Source organism: Paroedura picta, chromosome 6, assembly GCF_049243985.1.
Source record: "Paroedura picta isolate Pp20150507F chromosome 6, Ppicta_v3.0, whole genome shotgun sequence".
NCBI lineage: Eukaryota > Metazoa > Chordata > Lepidosauria > Squamata > Gekkonidae > Paroedura > Paroedura picta.
Window position 1 is genome coordinate 25,710,128 of NC_135374.1, and position 22,130 is coordinate 25,732,257.

At 38.4% G+C, this 22,130-nt stretch overlaps 1 protein-coding gene across 1 annotated transcript in view; it reads left to right on the top strand.

The window, feature by feature from the left end:
* PDS5B (PDS5 cohesin associated factor B) overlaps positions 1-22,130 on the top strand; it is a 75,662-nt gene that overhangs the window by 12,159 nt on the left and 41,373 nt on the right. The window contains exons 2-11 of the mRNA XM_077341837.1: positions 3,811-3,934; positions 6,762-6,965; positions 11,385-11,471; positions 11,779-11,876; positions 12,522-12,648; positions 13,695-13,775; positions 15,198-15,338; positions 18,105-18,220; positions 20,989-21,083; positions 21,910-22,055. Coding sequence (XP_077197952.1) covers positions 3,827-3,934; positions 6,762-6,965; positions 11,385-11,471; positions 11,779-11,876; positions 12,522-12,648; positions 13,695-13,775; positions 15,198-15,338; positions 18,105-18,220; positions 20,989-21,083; positions 21,910-22,055 — 1,203 coding nt within the window. The 5' untranslated portion in view covers positions 3,811-3,826. The remainder of the gene's footprint in view (positions 1-3,810; positions 3,935-6,761; positions 6,966-11,384; positions 11,472-11,778; positions 11,877-12,521; positions 12,649-13,694; positions 13,776-15,197; positions 15,339-18,104; positions 18,221-20,988; positions 21,084-21,909; positions 22,056-22,130) is intronic.

Genomic DNA, 22,130 nt, shown 5'->3' on the forward strand with positions numbered 1-22,130 from the left:
AAATAAACATAATATTCAGAAAATCACAGACAGGACAGTGATACCTAAGAAGGGAAAACTACTTAAAATAAATCTGCTGTTCTTTGAGAACATGGGTCATATGTCATACTTGTCTCTGATTCTTGTCTCTGACTTGAAAGTTTATACTTTCTTGTTGGTCTCCAAGTTGCTAATGGACTCATCTAGCAATGTCCCAGCTTGCCCATCCTGTGGTCCCTTCTCAAGACACCCTTTTACTCTGAGTGCCCTCCAGATACTAGGAAGTCACACCTACTATACTATGATATATTTTATCATTTTATTGCCTTAATGTATTGCATGAATTCTCAACTATGGGTAAAAAGTGCTTCTTTACATTGTTTAAAAGTGTCCTCTTTGAGTGAGTTTAGTCTGTGTCATAGAAAATACTGCAGATGTTTAAAAAGGTAGGGAAATTAACGATCATGCCTCTTATTTTCATTTTTCTCTGATTGCCATCAGTTAAAGAATGTGAACTCTATTGGACATAATCTGCCATTGTTAAGATTGCTTGGAAGTTCTAAGACACGGTGATCTCTAAAGATGATGTTTTTAGTGTTGTTGAATGCATGATGTGAACGCAAGAGAATGTTTGTAAGCAGTGTATGAGACAAAACGTGTAAGAACTTAGGAGAGAGATCTTAAATTTGTGATAATATCTTTGTAGTTGTATTTATTTTATGATATTTATATTCTGCTTTTCTTCTTGTCAGGATGACTTGAAGTGGCATAATAAATGTAAGAAAAAGTATGTCATATAGATAGAAAATAAAGTAAATGAGAAGGTGTACAGGAGATGCCAAAACACAAATTGGCTATATGAGGAATGTATTGTTTAAAAAATTAAGACAAACAATAAGCCTGAAACCTTGTTGGGGGATCTGGGAGTGGGTGGGACTGGGGGCAGCGAGGGACCTCACTTCAACACAGTCCCCCCCCCCTCTCAAGCAGCTCTTTTCGCCAGGGGAACTGATCTGCAGTCTGGAGAGGAGTTGTCCTTCCAGGGAATCTCCCACCTGGAGGCTAGCATCCCTGATTCTCCCTGGGACACAGTGCCACAGAGTGGAAAATTCTTAAAAATACAGTGATAGGATCAGAACTAGCAGTGATTAACCAGGAAAGAGGTCCTGGGCTTGTGGTGGTTAGCCTGATAAAAAGGTTGATTTAAGTGTACATCTGTGATGAACAAGGGAATTTCTGCACTAGCAGCTGTTAGGAAAGGAATTTATAATGATTATCACAATGCCCTGAATACCGTGCACTGTTCTGGTTCCTGTATTTTAGTAGTGGGGAGAAAAAAGAATACTAGAGCTATCAAAGCATTAAAGTATCTTCCCACCAGGGAAAGATTTAGGGATTTGTTGCAAAGAGAAAAGAACTAAGAGGGAGGGTGTGATAGCAATTTATATAATTTTACATTGGATAGAGAAAATATTTTTTCTGATATTATAACTTCTGGGTATCCATTGAAGTTGATGAGCAGTAGAATTGAAATGAAAAAAGATTTTTTTTTCATCAGAACAATTAATGGAATTCACTATCACAATGATCCTAGGCAATGTGCTGGGGGGGGGGGCTCACTATACTATGAATAAATGGAACCTGCCTGTCCATGGATAGTAAAACTGTGGGACGACAACAGTGGAGGATTTGGTTTCTGGACACTGCTTGTATGCTGTAAGTGCAGCAGTCTTCATGTGCGTTGGATCTGGAGAGAGGGTGGTTCTGCCCTTCTTAGCCCTGGAACAACCACACCAACTGGATGTATGTGTGGTTGGAGAGAGACAGGAACATTTCCCCCATTCTTTGTGATTGGGTTGTACAGCAAAGTGTAGGGAGCTTGGAGGAGTAAGGGGACCTACAATGCATAGCTTGCATAGTAGGTGAAGGGTGATTTAACTTGGCATTTGTATGGAAATAATTAATTTCCTTTTCTTAACACAGTTAACATAAGGTCTGATTGGTTTAAGAATTACAGGTATATTGTGGTGGGATTGAAGTTTACATCTAATTAATAGAAAATATTTGGCTAAAACTTGAAGTACCTAAGATAATAAGACAGGGAATCTAGGCTTCTTTTACGATTCTAAATTTATATTTTGAATTCAAGCAACAGAAATGGAGGGCGTGGTGAGAGGCAAGAGGCCAATGTTAACTGAGAACCAATCAAAGAGTAATCAGTTTATTCAGAGTGAATGAGACCCATTCACAGCAGTTGAAAAGTAGAGTAGGATTAACAGAAAATCTCTTCTAAAATATAGTGTGAGATATTAAGTAAAATTAATAGGAGTGTAAATACATTGAAGAAAATTATGTCTGAATTAATGTCTTTAAGGTATGGGTTATACTGAAATTGTGACAGTGAATGAGGGAACTAAGGTCCTTATTCCAGATGGAAAGATAATGTTAAACTATTAGATGAATTCTAATTCAGCACACCAGCACTGGATTCTGCCTTTTGAAGATCTTTCAAAGGGTGTCAAACACTTTAAAGTTATTATTTTAATAAAGTTATTGGTTCTTGTGTTATACTGTTGTCCTTTTGTAATTTCTCCAAACTCCCTTCTCTGAAGTATAAAATGAACTGAACTGTAATTTACAAAAGCTCATGTTAGAATTTTAGTTTTAGTTTTCATTTGTAAGGTGCTATAAGATTCCTCTTTTAATTTGGGGATGTTTAGTCTTATTATGCTCTTGATTTCCAATTTGTGTTATGCTTAACATTTTTTAAAAATTGGATCCCGCATAGATTAGCCAACAAATGTATTTAATTCTGCTCTGTAGTTTTTAGGTGGCATTTGGTTGGAGATATACCCCCCCCCCCAATTTGCTTTCCATTTTGTAGCTCCTAGTGTTTTTTTGAGGTGGAGGGGGTTATTATATCTTCTTTCTAGTCTCAATCTTTTCTTTTATTTCTCTTTTTATGTAGATACAAAGCTATAAACTTGAGGCCTTAACCTGTCCTTTATCATAGCTTCACTTGTTTTGCAGATAGTTTTGTATAAAGTAGTAGGTATCCTGTCTGATACGATATGTTTTCTCAAATTATAAGAAGTTTGTTTGCTAAGGACATTATGCAAACCCACAGTGCTTAGCTGTGTCTGGAGATGTTCTTTCCTCCATTGATGTGTTCTCAGCTGTTCACACACTGAAAAATGTCAACCATTCTACTGATAGGCAGTTGGTACATGAATTTGGATTGCCTGTGAGTTCTGACTGTCCATTGAGCTCCTATTATCCTTTTCACATCCCTAGAAAGCAAGTTTTTTGTTTGTTTTGTTTTTGCTGTTGTCAAAGCTGATTTATGGTGACCTATAGGGTTTTCAAGGCAAGAGACGTTCAGCTGTGGTTTGCCATTGCCTGCCTCCATGTCATGACCCTGGTATTCCTTGGTGGTCTCCCATCCAAATGCTAGCCAGGATTGAACCTGCTTAGCATCTGAGATCTAGCAAACATTGGGCCAGCCTGGGCTATCCAGGTCAGGGTCCAAGGAATTTACTGTAGTGCAAATAATGGGGCCATGGGAAGGCCAGGAGGAAGGCAAGAATATTCTGTTGACCCTGTGCTTGTCTCTTCCTGTTGGTCTTGTCGGGGATAGATTGGGCCCTGGTTTGATGGGTTTGAATTTTCATCACAGGTAGTTTTGTATGAAGTGGTTGCCTTTGTGACTTCCTTTACATTTGGGCACTTTCTATGTCAGATGGTACCCATCAATTGTATATGAGGTGTAGAACAAAGTTAGTTACCTCTCTAATTCGTTATCTTGCTTGTTTCATTTTCTCTTCCCTTCAGGTTTTAAAGTGGCATCATGGCTCATTCCAAGACCAGAGCCAATGATGGAAAAATTACTTATCCTCCAGGAGTTAAAGAAATATCTGATAAAATTTCTAAAGAAGAAATGGTGCGACGATTAAAAGTGAGTGAACTGAAGCTTTTTGAAAATTATTTTGGAGCAGCTTGAAATCATGAAAATGCCTACTCTTTATTTTCTTGTTTGTATATGATCATATGTGCTTTTGTTTGGATCATATGTGCTTTTGTCTTTTTAGCAGCATTAGAAAAATACTTTGCTTGATCATATTTTAACAAGCCCTGTAGGGATAGTAAAACAGTGCTGACCAACTTTGCTCAAGAAACTGGCTTACTGTATTCATAACATCCGCTAAGGCAGTTGTTCTGAACCTGGGGGTTGGGACCTCTTTGAGGGTCGAACAACACTTTCAAAGGGGTTGTGGCAGGGTGAGCAGCTTGGCTGGGGGGGGGCGGTGCCATTGTGGCCGCTCCTCCTGAAGGCGCCCATCAATTTATAACCAATCTATAACCAATTCATATACAATCATGAACAATGGATCTTCACACCATAGGTCAGTTTCAGTTTAATTTCTGTGAAAGAACACTTGCATAATTTTATGGTTGGGGGGTCAACACAACATGAGGAAGGGTTGCAGCATTAGGAAGGCTGAGAACCACTGCCCTAATATAAATCCCGATAATGTCAGAAAATAGTCTCTTGTGGCTCAGAGGGGTAAGGCAGCAACATGCTGTCTGAAGCTGTCTGTCTATGAGGTTGGGAGTTCGATCCCAGCTCAAGGTTGACTCAGCGTTCCATCCTTCCGAGGTTGGTAAAATGAGTACCCAGCTTGCTGGGGGGTAAACGGTAATGACTGGGGAAGGCAATGGCAAACCACCCCGTATTGAGTCTGCCATGAAAACGCTAGAGGGCGTCCCTCTAAGGGTCAGACATGACTCAGGGCTTGCACAGGGGATACCTTTACCTTTAATGTCAGAAAATGTTTATACATACAATGGTATTTCTGAACCATGTCACAAATCTTCCCCAACCCTAACGATCCCAGTAAACCTCCAAACTCTCCAACTGGATCCATGATTAAGTTAACACTAACGCTAACTTGAGAAATTAGTGGCTAAGGTTACCACGTCCAGCATAGGTATTTTCTGGATATTTGGGGGCAGTGCAGAATTGGGTAGAATTTTCACACAGGACCTATATGGTATAGAGTTTGTCTACTGAAGCTCCATTTTCCTCCTATGGAACTGATCTCTGCAGTCTAGAGAGTGGTAATTCCAGGAGAGTTCCATTCTCCATCTGGAGGATGGCAACCCTCACTTAGCCCTGTCTGTTAGTGATTGACTGAATCATCAGTATAAATCAGAACTAGTAGAGAGACCATAAACAGATAAGCTTGTGTGTAAATTTCAGTCTGTGAACCAGTGGGGTGCAGTGACTGTAATGTACTAGGATACTCAAATTCAAAATTTCACTCAGTGATTGATTTTTGGCCAATCACACTGTCTCTCTCAGCCTGCTCAACATGATAGGGCTGTTGTAGAGACAGAATTTGGGGAGGGAAGTCACGTACACCACCCTGAACCCTTTGGAGGAAAGACAAGAGTGCTTGCACTCGAAAGCTCACACCCTGAATAAATCTTTGTTGGTCTTAAAGGTGCTACTGGACTCTGATTCTAAGATAATAATGTACAGCTAAATGAATACTTCTTGAAACTGTGTTCTGCATACATTAATTTTGCCCTCTAGTCAAAATAATTTCAGTATGGAATAAAAACATCTGTAATCTTTAGTGCCTTTGTTATAAAGTACATGATTTGCTGCTTGAGAGATATTTTAACCATTCTTAAAGACAAGTAATCTATTGCCATTTTAGTAGTGATATTATAGTACAGTGATAATGCAAAATGCAGTGTGTCCAAATCAATATCTTTTAAAAATCTAAATTAACCACTGATTGTCTGTTTTACGGATTGCACAAAGCTGTCTCAGTGCTTTCTTCATGTTAAATGATAACAAAAATTTCCATGTAAAATGATCATTAAAATGATCAATATAGTAATTAACTGATGCCTTCTGTGTTTGCAAAGGAGATCTGTTTCTGCAGGCTGAAATGTGATTGTAATCTTTGCTTTTTAATTAAATCTCTACAATAAGCTTTTAAGGATTTTAATGTTTAAAGGAAGTTAATAATGATAGTTGTGGATTTGAAATTAGTTAGCTGTTAAACCTTGTACTACGTATACCTACTGTTAGCTTTATAGACATTTTGCTAGGAATTCATCCTTCTAGGAAATCATAAAGGCAGCATGAAACTGGTGATGCATTGCCTTGTAAGCTAACATGGAAACTGAAGAGAAGCATAAATCATTAGTTTATTTTAATTTTTTAAAATCCCAAGCAAATAAAATATAATAACAAAATTCTCAGAATGAGTGTGGTATGCTATTGTGATGTTCTGAATGGAATGTTGGATTTGTTATGGGAAGGCTTGGATTCAAATTAGTGCTCAGCCCCAAAATTCATTGGCTAGCCTTGGGACAATTGCTTGATATTCCAGGTAGGGTGACTTTGAAACTAAAGTGGGAACAACCACTCAGGATGTATACTGCTCCGAGTTCTTTGGAGGAAGAGAAGGATATAAATGTATATTGAAAAGCATACAAGCTCTCATAAATTCATCAGATTCTTATGCTTTTTGTGGAAGAATAGCCATGTTAGCTTACTGTAGTTCTTCAGGAAAATGCCGGTCTGCTGTAGTTCTTTGGGAAAACGATAAGATAGGCATAGATTAGTGTGAAGGGAAATATAGGGTTGTCATTTTTGTACTCTGCTTTTATTCCACCATTCTCAACAGTCCTGTCTCTGTCTGGATTTGAATTTGCACTTGTTTCTAAAAATCTTGCTTATCTTGGAACTTTTTTCTTTTGGACAGATGGTTGTAAAAACCTTCATGGATATGGACCAGGACTCTGAAGAAGAAAAGGAGCTGTATCTTAATCTTGCTTTACATCTTGCTTCTGATTTTTTTCTTAAGCATCCTGATAAAGATGTGCGCTTGCTTGTAGCATGCTGTCTTGCTGATATTTTTAGAATATATGCCCCTGAAGCACCATATACTTCACCAGATAAACTTAAGGTAAGATGGTGTCTATCTTCTCTGAATGAGTGATGTTATTCTATATTTTTGAGGAAATACCAATAATTGAAAGACTCTTCAAGCTTTATAATGTACCGCTATTAAAACATAGAATTTGGATTTAAATTCTGTTTATTGTTACATTGACAACAGGGAGAAGTTATTGTTGTCTGTATACTGTTTGAAGTGAACTCCCAATGATCTGACACTTTTACAAAAACTCCCAATGATCTGACACTTTTACAAAAAGTGGTTTTAGGCTTGGAGTTTCACACTATTAATATTTATCTAAAACAGGCTTTCTCAACCAGAGTTTCATGAAACCTTGGGGTTTGTTGATGGCCCTGGAAGTTTTTCCCAAATGCATGGGGGTTAATTAATTTGTATATTTATTTTAAATGTATTAAATATTTATCTGGTGATGTAGCCATATATGGTCATGTCAACCTGTTCCCCCTGCCTCCCAAAATGGTTAATAATGAGCCTTTAGGGACTGGAAAGGGGTATGGCCCCAAGTAGGCATGTACAAATTTATGCTTCCCAACCATATTCTGCACAATTGCGCCACTTCTGGGGTTTCTCGAAGCCTGAAGAATGCTTTGAGGGTTTCACAACAGTAAAAGAGTTGAGAAAGGCTGATCTAAAAGGATGGATGGGATTGGAGTGATGCCAAGTTTCACTAGCAGTGCAGGAGTGAAACTGGTCTTAACAAGCAGAACCTGCCCCCGTTATATGTGCCTTCTGATCTTATATCTGCAGTTCTGTTCTTTTCTGAAACTTTAGGGTGTGTGTGTGTGTGTATATCCATATTTATTTACTTACTTCATTTCTAGCCTGCCTTTCTTGCTATGAAGAGGGATTAAAATGAACATAAAATTATTTGAATTATTGGCTACTGTTTGCAGTTTTTATCATAAAGCTGTGAACAGTGGCAGTTTACTTGCTGCACAGTGCAATACGTTTGGGGTTGCTGTTTTGACAATATCAGGGAAAACCCTGGTTCAGTATTGACTTGTGTTTTGGACAATCTGGATCATAATCACAGCTAGCTTTATATTGAGCTGCCTTCATCCATGTTTCTACTCTATGCCTAACTTCCATGGTGCACTTTATGCCTTACCGGCCATGTCTTGTGTATGTGGGAATGGCTGGAAATACTGAATATATAAATATGTTCTGAGGAAGCTTCTAGTAGTGGAATGCTTTTGTTCTGTATAAATTCATTAAAGCATAAGTTCTAAGGAGGTTAACATCTATAGCTTTCATATTAGGAAAACCATGTAAGGGAAGTCTGTTCAGCCTGGAGAAAAGGAGGTTGAGAGGGGACATGATAGCCCTCTTTAAGTATTTGAAAGGTTGTCATTTGGAGGAGGGCAGGATGCTGTTCCCATTGGAAAGGACACACAGTAATGGGTTTAAACTACAAGTACAATGATATAGGCTAGATATCAGGGGAAAAAATTTCACAGTCAGAGTAGTTCAGCAGTGGAATAGGCTGCCTAAGGAGGTGGTGAGCTCCCCCTCACTGGCAGTCTTCAAGCAAAGGTTGGATAGACACTTTTCTTGGATGCTTTGGGCTGATTCTGCGTTGAGCAGGGGGTTGGACTAGAGGGCCTGTATGGCCCCTTCCAACTCTATGATTCTATGATTCTATATCAAATGTATTTTATGCATCATGGACTGTGGTTGTTCATCTCAAATCTCCTCTGAAATACCAGATTCCTGCAGTGTATTGTGGCTTTTGTATTTCTGTATTCCAGTACTTCTTCCTTGTATCTGGTAACTTCTGCCAATTATTCCAACTTCTCACAATTCATTTAACATTGGTCATAATGTTAAAACTAGGTAAAGTGTGTTTTCGGAAGTATGGTCCTTTAAAAACTGACTTTAATGGTGAAAGTATGCGTGCGTGTGGAGGATGTACAGTGAATGATTTCTACTCTGTTGTTTCATGTTCATGTGTAGTTTAGATCTGTTTCTAAGATGTATGTTGAATAAATCACTCAAACTCCCTTCATATAGACAAATCTTTTTGGGGAAACGGTGAGGCTGCCTTGTATTGCGTTCTTCATTTCACTTTAAGGTTATTGAAGGTTTTTTGCTTAACATTTTCACCCGAGCTGTCAGTTAGCTTTATTTAGTTCTATTTTTATTTCCTTCCTAAAGTAGAATACATTAACATTTCTAGAAAGATTCTGGCTGTTGAATATATTTTGCATGTATCAAGCATGTCTGCTGGTGTATCTTTCTCTGAGTCATGAAGTTAAGAACAAGTGCTGTCCTGGGGCTATAATATGACAGTTTGTCCAAATTTGGATAACCTAGCCTGTTGGAAAATCTGCTCTCCCCAATCTCCCAATTCCTACTGCATGTGAAAGTCTAGGTGAAATATACATGGAAAGATAACTAGCCCAACCATTGTTGATCCCGCTGAAGGATTTGAATAGGAGACCAGATAGTCAGCTGTAGGTCTCTTTACCTTATTGACTGCACTTAAAACACAGTCTGGGTCCCACTGAGTCCTAGAAAACTCCCTTAGACTGTATAGGACTATATTAGAGTAAGTGGGCAACAGCCTGCATAAAGATTATCATCCCAGGTAGTAAAACGAACTCAAATTTTATATGTATTACTATCCATCTATTTTTATTCTTGCCTATTCCTTTCTTTGTCTCCCCCTTGATTTAAAATTTAAATTGCGGATTCATTGGGACAGGAATGTGTCATTTATCTTGTTACTCTTTAAAGTGTGACATACATTAAACAACAAGGTGTGCCATAAATAAATGGACTAAATTGCATGTCATGCATTTGAAAATGTTTTTTCCCCTAATATGTATAAGGAAGAAATTAAATCTGTCCTTTTTACAGTCGCTTTTTACTAGATTTTCTGTTTGCCCCCATCAGTTTAACAATGTTTAATACAGCCTTTCAAAGAGAACGTATATATATTAGGGAAGCTTTTTTGGGAACCATTCCCCTAATCTTGCTTGGCATTGTGCTGTGTAAATCTATTCTCCACTCTTGGGATGGAAAAGCGTTGTCATAGAAGGAAAGCCCCCTGGTGGTCATTGCTGTAAAATTTTGATTTTAAACATCCCATTCTGATGCAGGGATTGTTTTAATTCTCTCAAAAGTTTTGATAATGTGACTATCTACTTTTTGCATTTTTTGTACCTGCAAGGTATCCTGGTTGGCCTTGGATGTGTGTTGAAATGAACCAAGCAAACTTGATTGTGTTTAGCGGCAGTAACTGTGATCTTGATGACATTTTTGCCTTGATGGTTAAAAATGTGTTTACTGGCCCTTGGCACTATAAGAAAGATTAAATGAAAGAATCATTTTGATATCTGTTGCAAAGCTGTCTGTGGAATTTATATTTCTTATCCAACTAAACACGGAGGGGCACATTAGGGCAGAATTATGATGTAAGGACTATAGCAAGCTTGCTATTTTTTTCTGATTTTTTTTAAAGTGAAGAAATCTGTATTGAAGCTGCAGCTATTGTTCATGGGGAAAATATTTATGACTTTATGCTGCTTTGGTCTCTTCTGAGAAATCTCTGTTAGAGATGCTCCATACTACAGAACTGAAACAGATGGGTATAGTATGGTCCTAGAGTGAGTGTGTGCTCCTAGAGTGAGTCTAGCAGTATTTGGGAAAGAAATAGTCCTGTACTTCTTTCTAGGATCTATGTAGCTAGCTGGGTGCTTTAGTAACAGTTGATATCAGGCCCTAGCTTTAGAAAGGCGACAAGCAACTGCATACTTTTCTATTGGGAAGAATTTGTGCTTTCGCATATTGTTGTTGTTGTTAGGTGTGAAGTCGTGTCTGACCCATCGCAACCCTATGGACAATGATCCTCCAGGCCTTCCTGTCCTCTACCATTCCCCGGAGTCCATTTAAGTTGCTTTCCCATATAGATACACATTATTAGGTACTACTAAGAGCCCTGCTTTTGTACACAATACAAACATGGGGAATGCCAAATGTTGAAAGCTTTAGCATATTCAGTATGTTTTCACACCAAAATAACATATAAACATTGGCTTTGTTGAATGAATACAGATTTGGGGGGCCGGGAAGAACATGGATTTTCAGCAAAAAGAATCCAGGAGTAAGGTTTTCTTCTATGAACATTATTTATTATAGTATGGGGAAACTCAGGATCTGATCTTATCTCAACATAAAATGAATGAAACTGAAAATTCGTGCTGCAGACTCCTGGTTGATGTTCCTAATATTTTCTATCTTTTTATGTGCTTCAGACTTTGATTGTGAGAAGAAGAGGTTAGTTAAACATGTTACAAGTTTACTAGTCTGTAGAAAAGTATCTTTCAGTTGAAGTGAATACTTATAGAACTAATACGTGTATCTTGTCATGTGATGTGAAGTAAATTACTGTATTTTCTGCTTTAGGATATATTTATGTTCATAACAAGACAGCTGAAAGGATTAGAAGACACAAAAAGCCCACAGTTCAATAGATATTTTTATTTACTTGAGGTAAGTTTAAACAATTTATGGACTAGTATAAATGGAGCTGCCTTATACAAAGTGATGTGTCAGACGATTATTCTAGAATTCAGATTTTTTAAAAAATGTTTTTTGAGATGGCCAGGGATTGAACCTGGAACCTACTGTGTACAAAATCTGTTTGGACCACCAAACCACTATCCCTATTAACTTTTTTTGTAAAACCATGGTGGCATTTTATAATACAAAAAGATAGCTGTGTTCTTCTGAAACTGTTGTTATGCTTGTTAATTCCTGAGAAGTTCCAGTTACCCCTATCTTTTCTTCTTCTATACAGAACATTGCATGGGTTAAGTCTTACAATATATGCTTTGAACTAGAAGATAGTAATGAAATTTTCACACAGTTATACAGAACGTTGTTTTCAGTAATCAAGTGAGTATCTTTAAATATGTTATATTCATGATGGTGTTAAGGACTAAAAGGATATTTAAAAGTCATAGGTATCAGATTTTTAGATAACCTCGTGCCTGCAGTTTTTTCCGCCATTGATGCGGTTGCTTAATCTGCTACGGTAATTTACTAAAACTGTTTTAGACACCTCTTGCCTGAATGAGACAACACACACAGAGTGACACATATGGAGCTTTTAAAATCAGTAGTTAGTTTATGTGGATCAAAAATTGTTATATAGGCACTGTGCTTGTTATTGGCCACATTCTCTAGATCTTGTTGTCGTCTAGTTTATAGATTGGAGGTAGACTGTTGCTGGCTTTATCCCTACCACCTTCAATAAAAGTACCTGCAAATATTTAAACTAATTATCTAATTTCCAATGCTGAAAAAATATGATTTCAGTTATTTTGCACTAAGTTTTGTACTGCAGTTTCAGAAAATAGAAGCACTGTCAAGTTTGTTTTACTGTTCAGAGACGCAGCTTTTTAAAGGAACTATCGTTTCCTTTTAGATCCCTACAATGACAACTTAGTCAAATATGTTTGTTCCTAAAATTACCTTGTAGGTTACACATTATGAATCATTTTGCTTTGCTGACCTGAAAAGAAACTTTTCTAATTTCAGTAATGGTCATAATCAGAAGGTTCATATGCATATGGTGGATTTGATGAGCTCCATTATTTGTGAAGGTGATACAGTATCTCAGGAGCTTTTGGATACAGTTTTAGTTAACCTCGTGCCTGCACATAAGGTAAGCACTAATAATTTTGACTGTGTCACTTAATTTTATTTAGCTTCAGTAGTAATTTAGATGATAAAGTGATATTAAAACTTCATTTTTCATCACCAATCTTCTGTGCAGTCCACATGCACATGGGCAAGCCTGCCATCAGATAGGTCTTTACAGCAAAAAGCCTCCAGGTCAGTGTGTGCAGGAGCTAGAAGTTTGTTTCCACCTGGGTTTACCTATTCCTACACAGTGGTGACCCTACTATCAGTTCCTCTTTTGACACTGAAGGAGATCATGGTTTTTGCAGTCTCCAGTTACAGTTGAGAAGATCTGTTCCAGATTTGTTGAAGATATGTTGACTCTGAGTCCTTCCCATGACTCAGAAGGTCCTTTTCAAGAAATACTCCTGTAGTGTGCAAAGCTGACCCAAACTGGCACACATGACCCCTCACAATTCTGATTGGGTGAGGAGCATAGTGTTTCCACATGTAAGGCCTGTCAATACTTCACACCTTAAAGCTCAGGAGATAGGGAATCAAAACATAAGTAAGCATTGTGAGAGAAAGCCCTTAAAGCCTTGGAACCACCATCCAAGTCAGCCTTGGAGAAAGCTCCCGATCTTGGTTGTGCTTCCTTCTGACTTATCATGTTTCTTCTGAGCTTCTTATTTGGAAATATTAAATTTTAGGCTTGGTGGAACAACTGTAATAGTAATAAAGTGATTGCAGTCAATCTGACTCGTGTATTTGGGGATTGAATTCTACATGTTTTATTTAAATTTAAATGATATTTTTAATCAAGAAAAAAATTAAATTAATTTTCCTTTAAAAAAAGAATCATTTCTTTACTGAGTAAGCATGCATTCTATCTAGTTGCCATTACAATTAAAAAACATTAGATTGCAGCTATATTGTTGCTGTTATTCTAAACAGATGTCAATTGAAAAGCAATCAAATTCTCCTCTTCCACCAGGGATTTTAAGTCAGAGCATCATTGTGATTAATTTCTTAGTAGCAAAGGTTAACTCACAAATCTTACAGTATTTCTACTTAAAATATATATTTCAGAACCTGAATAAACAGGCATATGATTTGGCAAAGGCTTTATTGAAGAGGACAGCTCAAGCTATTGAACCATACATTACTAATGTAAGTGAGGATTACTGTCATTGTGATATGAGCAAGGTGTCTATGTTAATCATGTGTTATAAGATGGTACAAGTTTATATTGCAAATTGAAAACACATTAAGTAATTTTATATACCTGCAAAATGAGGGTATAAAGAACATTCATGGACTTTCAGTGGCCCAGAATACTGCCTACTAGTCAGAGAAATGCTGCTAATTGCATCAATCAACTGGTGGATTTGGGATTGTTAATGTGTATACTTCCAACAACTCACATTTTCATAAGATGGTATACTAAAACTAAAGAAGACAGTTTGCAATATTATATATGCTTACTTGGGAGCAAATCCTGTTGAGCTAAATAGACTTTATAGCTGAATAAACATGCATAGGGTAGGGGTGAATGGATATGAGTGATTGCATTATATTAATTACTCTGTTAATCACAAGGCAATAATATTCAAAGTCTCAAAAGCTCCATGTGACTCTTCTGACCAGTGTTCACCAATTTGGAACCTGCCCCATGTTTCTGGAAAGTAGATCTGGCCCATTCTTATGGTTGGTAATAAGATTCCCACCTTGGAACAGCTGTCACCAAAGGAATAGGTAAACTGCAAGTCTCTCTGAGACACAGGACTTTTCCCAGGGGTGAAAGTAAATGTGTCTCTTAGATAATTACAAATATGGCTGTCTGTAAATGGAGTACCATGGTCTTAAGTAGGGTTGGGTGCTTCAACCTCTGAAGAAGCCAGCCCCTGCTTCCCATCCCCTCCCCCCCGCGCGCCGCGGCACTGGCTGCTTCGGGCGTGAATGGCTGCTTGGGACACTGAAGCGCCCAACCCTAGTCTTAAGGCTGGTTTTCTTAATATATTTTCTCCACAAAGTTTTCTTGTGCAGATGAACATAAAAACAAGTCTGTGGGCCTTAAGTGCATACCTGGCAGTAAATCCAGTTGAAACCAGAGAATTCTTCCAAATACATAGGCTTAGAGTTAATATAATGGTGATTTTAAAAGAAAAATTAGTTATTCTACTAAAGAGTCAAGGTAGAGAAATATGTGAAAGAATGCTGGTTTGTTGGATCTTTCTATGGCACAAAGGGACATTCTGTTTGGAATTTAAACTTGCAGTGATAAAGTGAATTGTGTTAGATGAAAATAGCAACCTTTTATATAACTGTTATATGTTATGAAATCACGTTGTAAGCCACCCCGAATCTACAGGGAGGGGCAACATAGAAATGCACTAAATAATAATAATTTTAAGATGGGTTTCTCTAACTGTTTCAGTAATTTTCTTACCATGAGCAATAGAATTATAGAATAGTTTTGAGGAATGTAATTTTCAGCTTTGCTTTTGGGGGCATTTTATGCATTTTACCCAGTAATAGACTGTGATAACTCGTGTGTATTCTATTGTTGATATATTTTGTTCTGTCTTCTAGTTTTTTAATCAAGTGCTTATGTTAGGAAAAACATCTATCAGTGATCTCTCGGAACATGTATTTGACTTAATTCTGGAGCTATATAATATTGACAGTCACCTATTACTCTCAGTTTTGCCACAGCTTGAATTCAAGCTTAAGGTAAGTTTTTAGATCAAGGTTATTATACTGGGGTTAGTATGAAGGCAAGCTGATATGTGGATTTACAAATAATTCCTGTGTTGCTTTTTTTGCATTTATGGACACACTCAGAACAGCATTGGAGCACCTTGGAATAAGAGTGGGAACTAGAAAGAAAACTATTGAAAAGAAATAAAGCAAGGAGTTGTGCTATGGACACAAACTTAATGTTTGCTGATAATTTCAGCTAATGTCTCTGTATGCTACAAACACTACTTGCATCAGCACTTCAGTTTTAAACGGCATGGAAAGGGACTGAAACCATGGCAAACCTGTTTCTCTATTAGGAGAAGCCAGCTTGGTGTAGTGGTTAAGAGTGGCAGCTTCTAATCTGGCAAGCTGGGTTTGATCCCCCACTCCCCCACATGCAGCCAGCTGGGTGACCTCGGGCTTTTCACAACCCTGATAGTGTGCTATTCTCACAGAGTTCAGGGTTCTCTCTCAGTCAAGTTTTCAAGAGGTACAGAGGCTTCAGAAGGAAAGAGGGAAAGGTGCCATGCTAGCAATTTATAGTTTAACCTCACATTTGTAACTTGACTGTAAATAATGTTTAACACTGAATCAAGATTTAGCTTCCTGCATTAGTAGACAGATTCCGGTTTTCCCATTTCAAAAACTGAAATAATGTTAAATTCTGTTAATGAGCCCCATAGAACTCTCTGAACAGTTATGAAGATATGAAAAAATGTAGTGTACCAGTACTAGTTTTACAGAGATTAAGACTTTGTGAGAGTTTTGAATGAATATATTTAAAATTTGGCAGCATTTCAGTTTTTCTATGAAGAACCTGTTAATAAAGACAAATACTTTACCAGTGTATCCAAATCTGTTTATCATCTCTCCCTGCCAGATGATTTGTGCTCTGTACTGTATTAGAATCTAGCTGAAATCCTTACCCTTTTGTTTCTGCCCAGCTTTGTAGATTAAACTCATGGAGCATTTGACATAGCTGATTATGGGCTTTTACCTTGTTACCTCGGGGAAATGGAGATCAGTCTTACAGTGTCTGGTCTCTTTACTCCAAGGTCACTGACAGAAGAATAACAATCCACTCCCATGCGGGGCACCACAAGATGCAATCTACATGTGCCCTCTTGCACAGTTGATCTGAAAATATGGGATGGGATGCCATCAGTATACTGATGACATCCAGCTCTATCTTTTGATGGGCAGCTAGCTGGATATACTTCCAAATTCACTGACCAGGAGGCTGTGATAGGATGGCTCCAACAGAGCTGCCCAAAACTAAATCCTATTAAAATGGAGGTCCTGTAGCTGGGGACGAAAGGGCTGGGAGAGGAAGCGCATCTCCTCTGTCTAGATCAGCCTTTCTCAACCTTTTTTACTGTTGAGAACGCCCTGAAACATTCTTCAGGCTTCGAAAAACCCCAGAAGCTGTGCAGTCGTGCAGAATATAGTTGGGAAGGATGGCTGTTTACACGTCCACCTGGGGTACTCCCCTTCTCTCCCCCTCCAGGCCTATCATTGGTCATTTTGGGAGGGGGGTGCGAGTCGACTTGATCATATACGGTCATATCACCTGATAAATTATTAACACATTTTTTAAAAACATCTTAAAAATTAACTCCCACCCATTTGGGAAACTCAGGGCCATGAAGAAATCGTAGGGCTTCACGAAACTCTGGTTGAGAAAGCCTGGTCTACATGGAGTGCATCTGACACTCTCATACTCAGTTAGGAGCTTGGGGGAGACCCTGGATGCCTCTCTTTCAGTGGAGGTACAGGCTACAAATGTAGCTTGCTTGTGTCATGTGACGCTAATGGCACCTTACTTGGCTCTGGAAGACTTGGCTACAGTGATTTATGGAATGATCACTTTCAGGCTGGATTCCTGTAACTCATTCTATGCGGGGCTGCCCTGCTCTGGAAATTGCAGCTGGTATAGAACACTGCTGTCTAGGTCCTTAAGAGCAATGGTCCCCAACCTTTTTAAGGCTGGGGACCGGCGGCAGCAGGGAGGGCGATTTCGGCCGTGCATGGCACATATGCGCATGCGCGGCTCTGCTTCCCTCTCCCCCTCTCTCACAGTAAGAAGCTTGCCGGGCCGTAAGCTTGCGGCCTGGGAAGTTTTTTACTGCGGGGGGGCGGGGAGAGGGAGCCGCGGCCCGGTGCTAGGGCCTTCGCGGCCCGCCACCGGGCCACAGCCCGGTGGTTGGGGACCACTACTTAAGAGGACCCCATGTTCAGCCTGCCCTCGTGTTCAGCCTGCCCTCCAATAGTTGCATTGGTTGCCAGTGGTATTCCAGATCAGGTTCAAAGTACTGGTCTTGACCTTTAAGACCCTACGTGGTCTGGGTCCTGTGTATCTGCAGGACCACCTCTCCCAATACATTCCCTGGAGAGCATTATGCTCAGTGATTTCCAATTTGTTGGTGATCCCTGTCCTAAAAGATGTCATCTGGCGTTCAACGGCAGGGGCTCATGGGAATTGTAGTCCATGAACATCTGGAGGACCACAGGTTGACTGCCCCTGTTTTAGATGTATTGGATACGTGTACAAAGAATAATAAGTGAATAATATTCTGAATTTCTAATTATATACTTAGTTTGTCTGTTTTATGACGGAAAATCTCATTACATTCTTTACAAGCTGACTTTGTTGCTATGTTTGTGTCTGGAATTTTAGCCTGATGTACACTTTAACTTTGGAAGCAAAGATGCTTTTTTGTGCCTTAAATTTATTTTTAAAACATGATAATTTTCTAGAGCAATGACAATGAAGAACGCCTGCAAGTTGTAAAGCTACTAGCAAAAATGTTTGGAGCAAAGGATTCAGAATTGGCATCTCAAAACAAACCACTTTGGCAGTGCTACTTGGGAAGGTATATAGTGTTTCATTTCCCTTCCTATAGTTTAACATTCTGTAGCAATCAGAATTTTAGAAAATTTTCTTTTAAGGACAGATTTGAATAAAGTACTTGTATACATTGTTATACTGTTTTCTGTGACATAGCTAAAGCTAGAGTTGGATGTTTTGTTCCAAAGAAGTGATCATTACAAGCCATTTTAAAGTTTAACTTACACTAAACTTTAGGTTGCAGCATTTACTATGCTCATTGCCTTTGTTAATATCATTCGAGTCTTATAATTTGAATGGAATTATATATTCAGTTATTACAGAAATGAAAAACCCATAGACATAGACTTTGGCTTATAAATATATGTGCTAGTGTAAACATTTGCATGAAAGAAAAGCAGACCAAGTATTCATTTCTTCTGCTTGGTCCTTTCATTTAAAAAAGATAAATAATCCAAGATCTTAGTCTCTGCACATAAAATCCTGTAGAAGATGCAGATATGTTACAGTTGTTGCATCTTTGAAATACCTTTCATATGTGAATCATCAAGACTGGTTTATTTGATGCAGTGAGGCAGTAGTTAACATTTAAAATGCACTAAAATAGTATGATTACATTTTAAGTGCAGTATACTGTCTTAACATAATATGAGGTACTCCCTGGTAAGAGAAAAATGATATATTTTCATTATCACAGGCATTACATTAATAAGTGGGTTATAGAAATTACTATTTAGAAGAAAATTGGTGAACATTATTAAAACATTAGTTTGGAGATGTGCAGTATCTGTTCTTCATAAGATCTTTCCTTTGAGCCAAGGATCCAAAGTGCTTCCTCACTCCATGCTGGGCTGCCCCCTGTATTTACATTGAATGCTATTAAGGAGATCTGCCTGATTTTTTTTCACAATAATTTTAGGACTGTGTTAAGAAAAGAAGGAGCCTAAGAAGTCACAGTGCATACATGGGCAATCTCTTAACATTTCTTCCTGGGTCCTGCTGTATCTCTGAATGTACCTTTTAAAAGATACTTATAGAAATGCATGGATTCAGATGGTTTCACAAGTACTTTAAAAAGAGAAATGTATTGGTTTAGAGTGATTTTAGAAAGTATGTAAAACAGTATCCATGGTTTTATTTAATGCCTGACCATTGATAAAGGCGGTAATACTGAAACGCATCTGGTCAGTTGAGACATTAGTATTTATGTAGGTATTGATTTTATCGAGGCTATGCTTAAAAGCCTAGGGTTTTTAACTTGATTAATAAGTAATAAAGTGATGAACACTTAAAGTGATCCATGCAACCGTCACCTCCAGAATAGATTTCTGTAACTCACTCTACGCGGGCCTGCCCTTGGCCTTGATCTGGAAGTTACAGCTGGTGCAGAATACGGCTGCTAGGGTCCTCACAGGAACACCTTGAAGGGCCCACATCCAGCCTGTGCTGAGGTAGCTGCATTGGCTACTGGTTGCTTTCTGGATATGGTTCATTGTTTTGTTATTAGCCTTTAAGGCCCTGTGTGATCTGGGACCCACATACTTGAGGGACCGCCTCTTGCCCTATGTCCTCCGCAGGGTTTTACACTCTGCGGGTTCGAACTTGTTGGTCATACCGAGCCTCCGGGAGGTGCGTCTGGCCTCAACCAGGGCCAGGGCCTTTTCGGTCCTGGACCCCACCTGGTGGAATGAGCTCCCAGAAGAGCTATGGGCCCTGCAGGAGCTTTCGACATTCCGCAGGGCCTGCAAGATGGAGCTCTTCCGCCAGGTTTATGGTTGAGGCCGGCGCACTAGGAAGAGCTTGGATCCCCCTGGGTCAATCTCAGGCGGGATATTGATCAATGACCCCTTGCCCCCCTGGTGGAGAGTGGGTTTGTGTTAGTCCGCCATCTTGGACATTATAGGAACTGTGTGGTATTCGGTTTGTAATTTTATTGGGGTTTTATTGTAGGCTTTATTGCTGTAACCCGCCATAAGCCACTGGGAGTGGCGGGATAGAAACCCAATTAAAAAAATATATTGGTACTGTATTTTTAAAATTGTGTTTCAATTTAAATGTAAGTTCATTTCCCTTGTGTTGATATTTTTAAGTTCTTGATTCCTTCACCAGCACCCCCCCCCCCAGCCCAGGAGAAAAATTTCAGGTGCTTAGTGGAAACTGTGAAAGCACCACTTACAGGCAGATGCTCCCAGACATAAGCTCTGGTATCTCCAATTAAAAGGGTCAAGGGAAGTTAATGACCTCTGGCTAAGACCCAGGACAGCCACTCCCAATCTGAGTAGATAACACTGACCTTGATAGATCAGTGGTCTATTTTAGTATAGGACAGCTTCATGTGTTCATCTGGCAACAGAGTCTATTGCTTACTTTGGATCTAATCCAGTGCCTAAATCTGGGATTGAAAGTTTCTTAATTTCTATTTATGAATTACTAATGTTTTAATAGCCAATTAAATGCTTACTGTTAATTATTTAAATTGATGAGAATATTACTGCATGTAAGCAGCGTAAAAATTCTGTATTCCTCCTGAAGCCAAGAAAATGAAATATGTTTTGTACTGCATATGCACAGAAAAGGTTCAAAGGGAGAAATAATCCTGCCAAGTATGCGCAAATCATTGGATGTACCCAAAAGTAGCTCTTTGAATGCTAGCCCCTGTGACAGTTTTCTCAATGCATGTATTACAACAGCAATTTTAAAATGAAATGATGAATTCTGTCATATCCAAGGTGAAAAACTGAAATTAGCATAACTTGGCAGTTCTATAAATATGCTGATTTGTTTTGAAAACAGGTTTAATGACATTCATGTCCCCATTCGTCTTGAATGTGTGAAATTTGCTAGTCACTGCCTTATGAATCATCCAGATCTAGCGAAAGATTTAACAGGTAACAATAAGTCTAATCTGCCTAAGAAGTTGAATCCATCATACTTTTTACGTTGTCTTAGTTTTAACCAAATCTGACTGCTGTTTTGTGGCTCTTAAAAGTTTGAGACTGCACCATGTCCCTACCATCTGTAAGAGAAAGAGAGAGAGTGAGAGAGAGATCAGTAAAAGGAAGTAAATTCTTACAGCTGTTTTAGATGAGGGATGTAGTTTTGTCAGAAGTAGTAAAAATTTCATTTAGTATTTGATATATAATCAGTAGTAGATAATTTACAAACGATGGAAGATAGCATAAAGTAAAATGGAAACACTTTCCATTTATGAAAATAGATAAAATCTTGTGCTTGCTCTCTCTTTAATACACATTTGTCTGAATCGTTCCTGTGATCTCTGTGTAGAAGAGGAAACATAATAATTTTATATTTTTGTTGTGAGTGGTTCTTCCCCTCACACAATAAGTTGATTGTGCATGATACTATGTGTTTTTTCCGATATATTGATTGTCTGCAGTTTCTGAGAGTAATAATTGTGGGCATTATAAACCAAATTGGGGGTGAGAATTGGTGGAAGGAAAGAGTGATGTATTTCTGTAGTTAGCATTGTTTGGTTTTTTTTTTCTGCCCTTTAACCTGTGTCCGGTTCCACCCCCCACCCTCTGCATCAACTATTTTAATGAATGAAAATATTTTGCTATAATTTTTAAAACCAACTTAAGAGGAAATATTTTATTGTACATGCCTCTGTATCTCATTCTCTAGGATGAAAGTTCTTAAAGCAGTCTGTTACTGATATTCTATTTAACTAGATATGTTTAATTCTCTGTACAGAATATCTTAAAGTGAGGTCTCATGATCCTGAAGAAGCCATTAGGCATGATGTTATTGTATCAATAGTTACTGCTGCTAAGAAAGACCTCCTGCTTGTCAATGATCATCTACTTAACTTTGTGAGAGAAAGAACACTTGATAAACGGGTAAGTCATTGTGCCAGTTACATGGTCTAAAAGTCTAAGAATGAGCACTATTAAGCATGTTAAAACTTTTCTGCT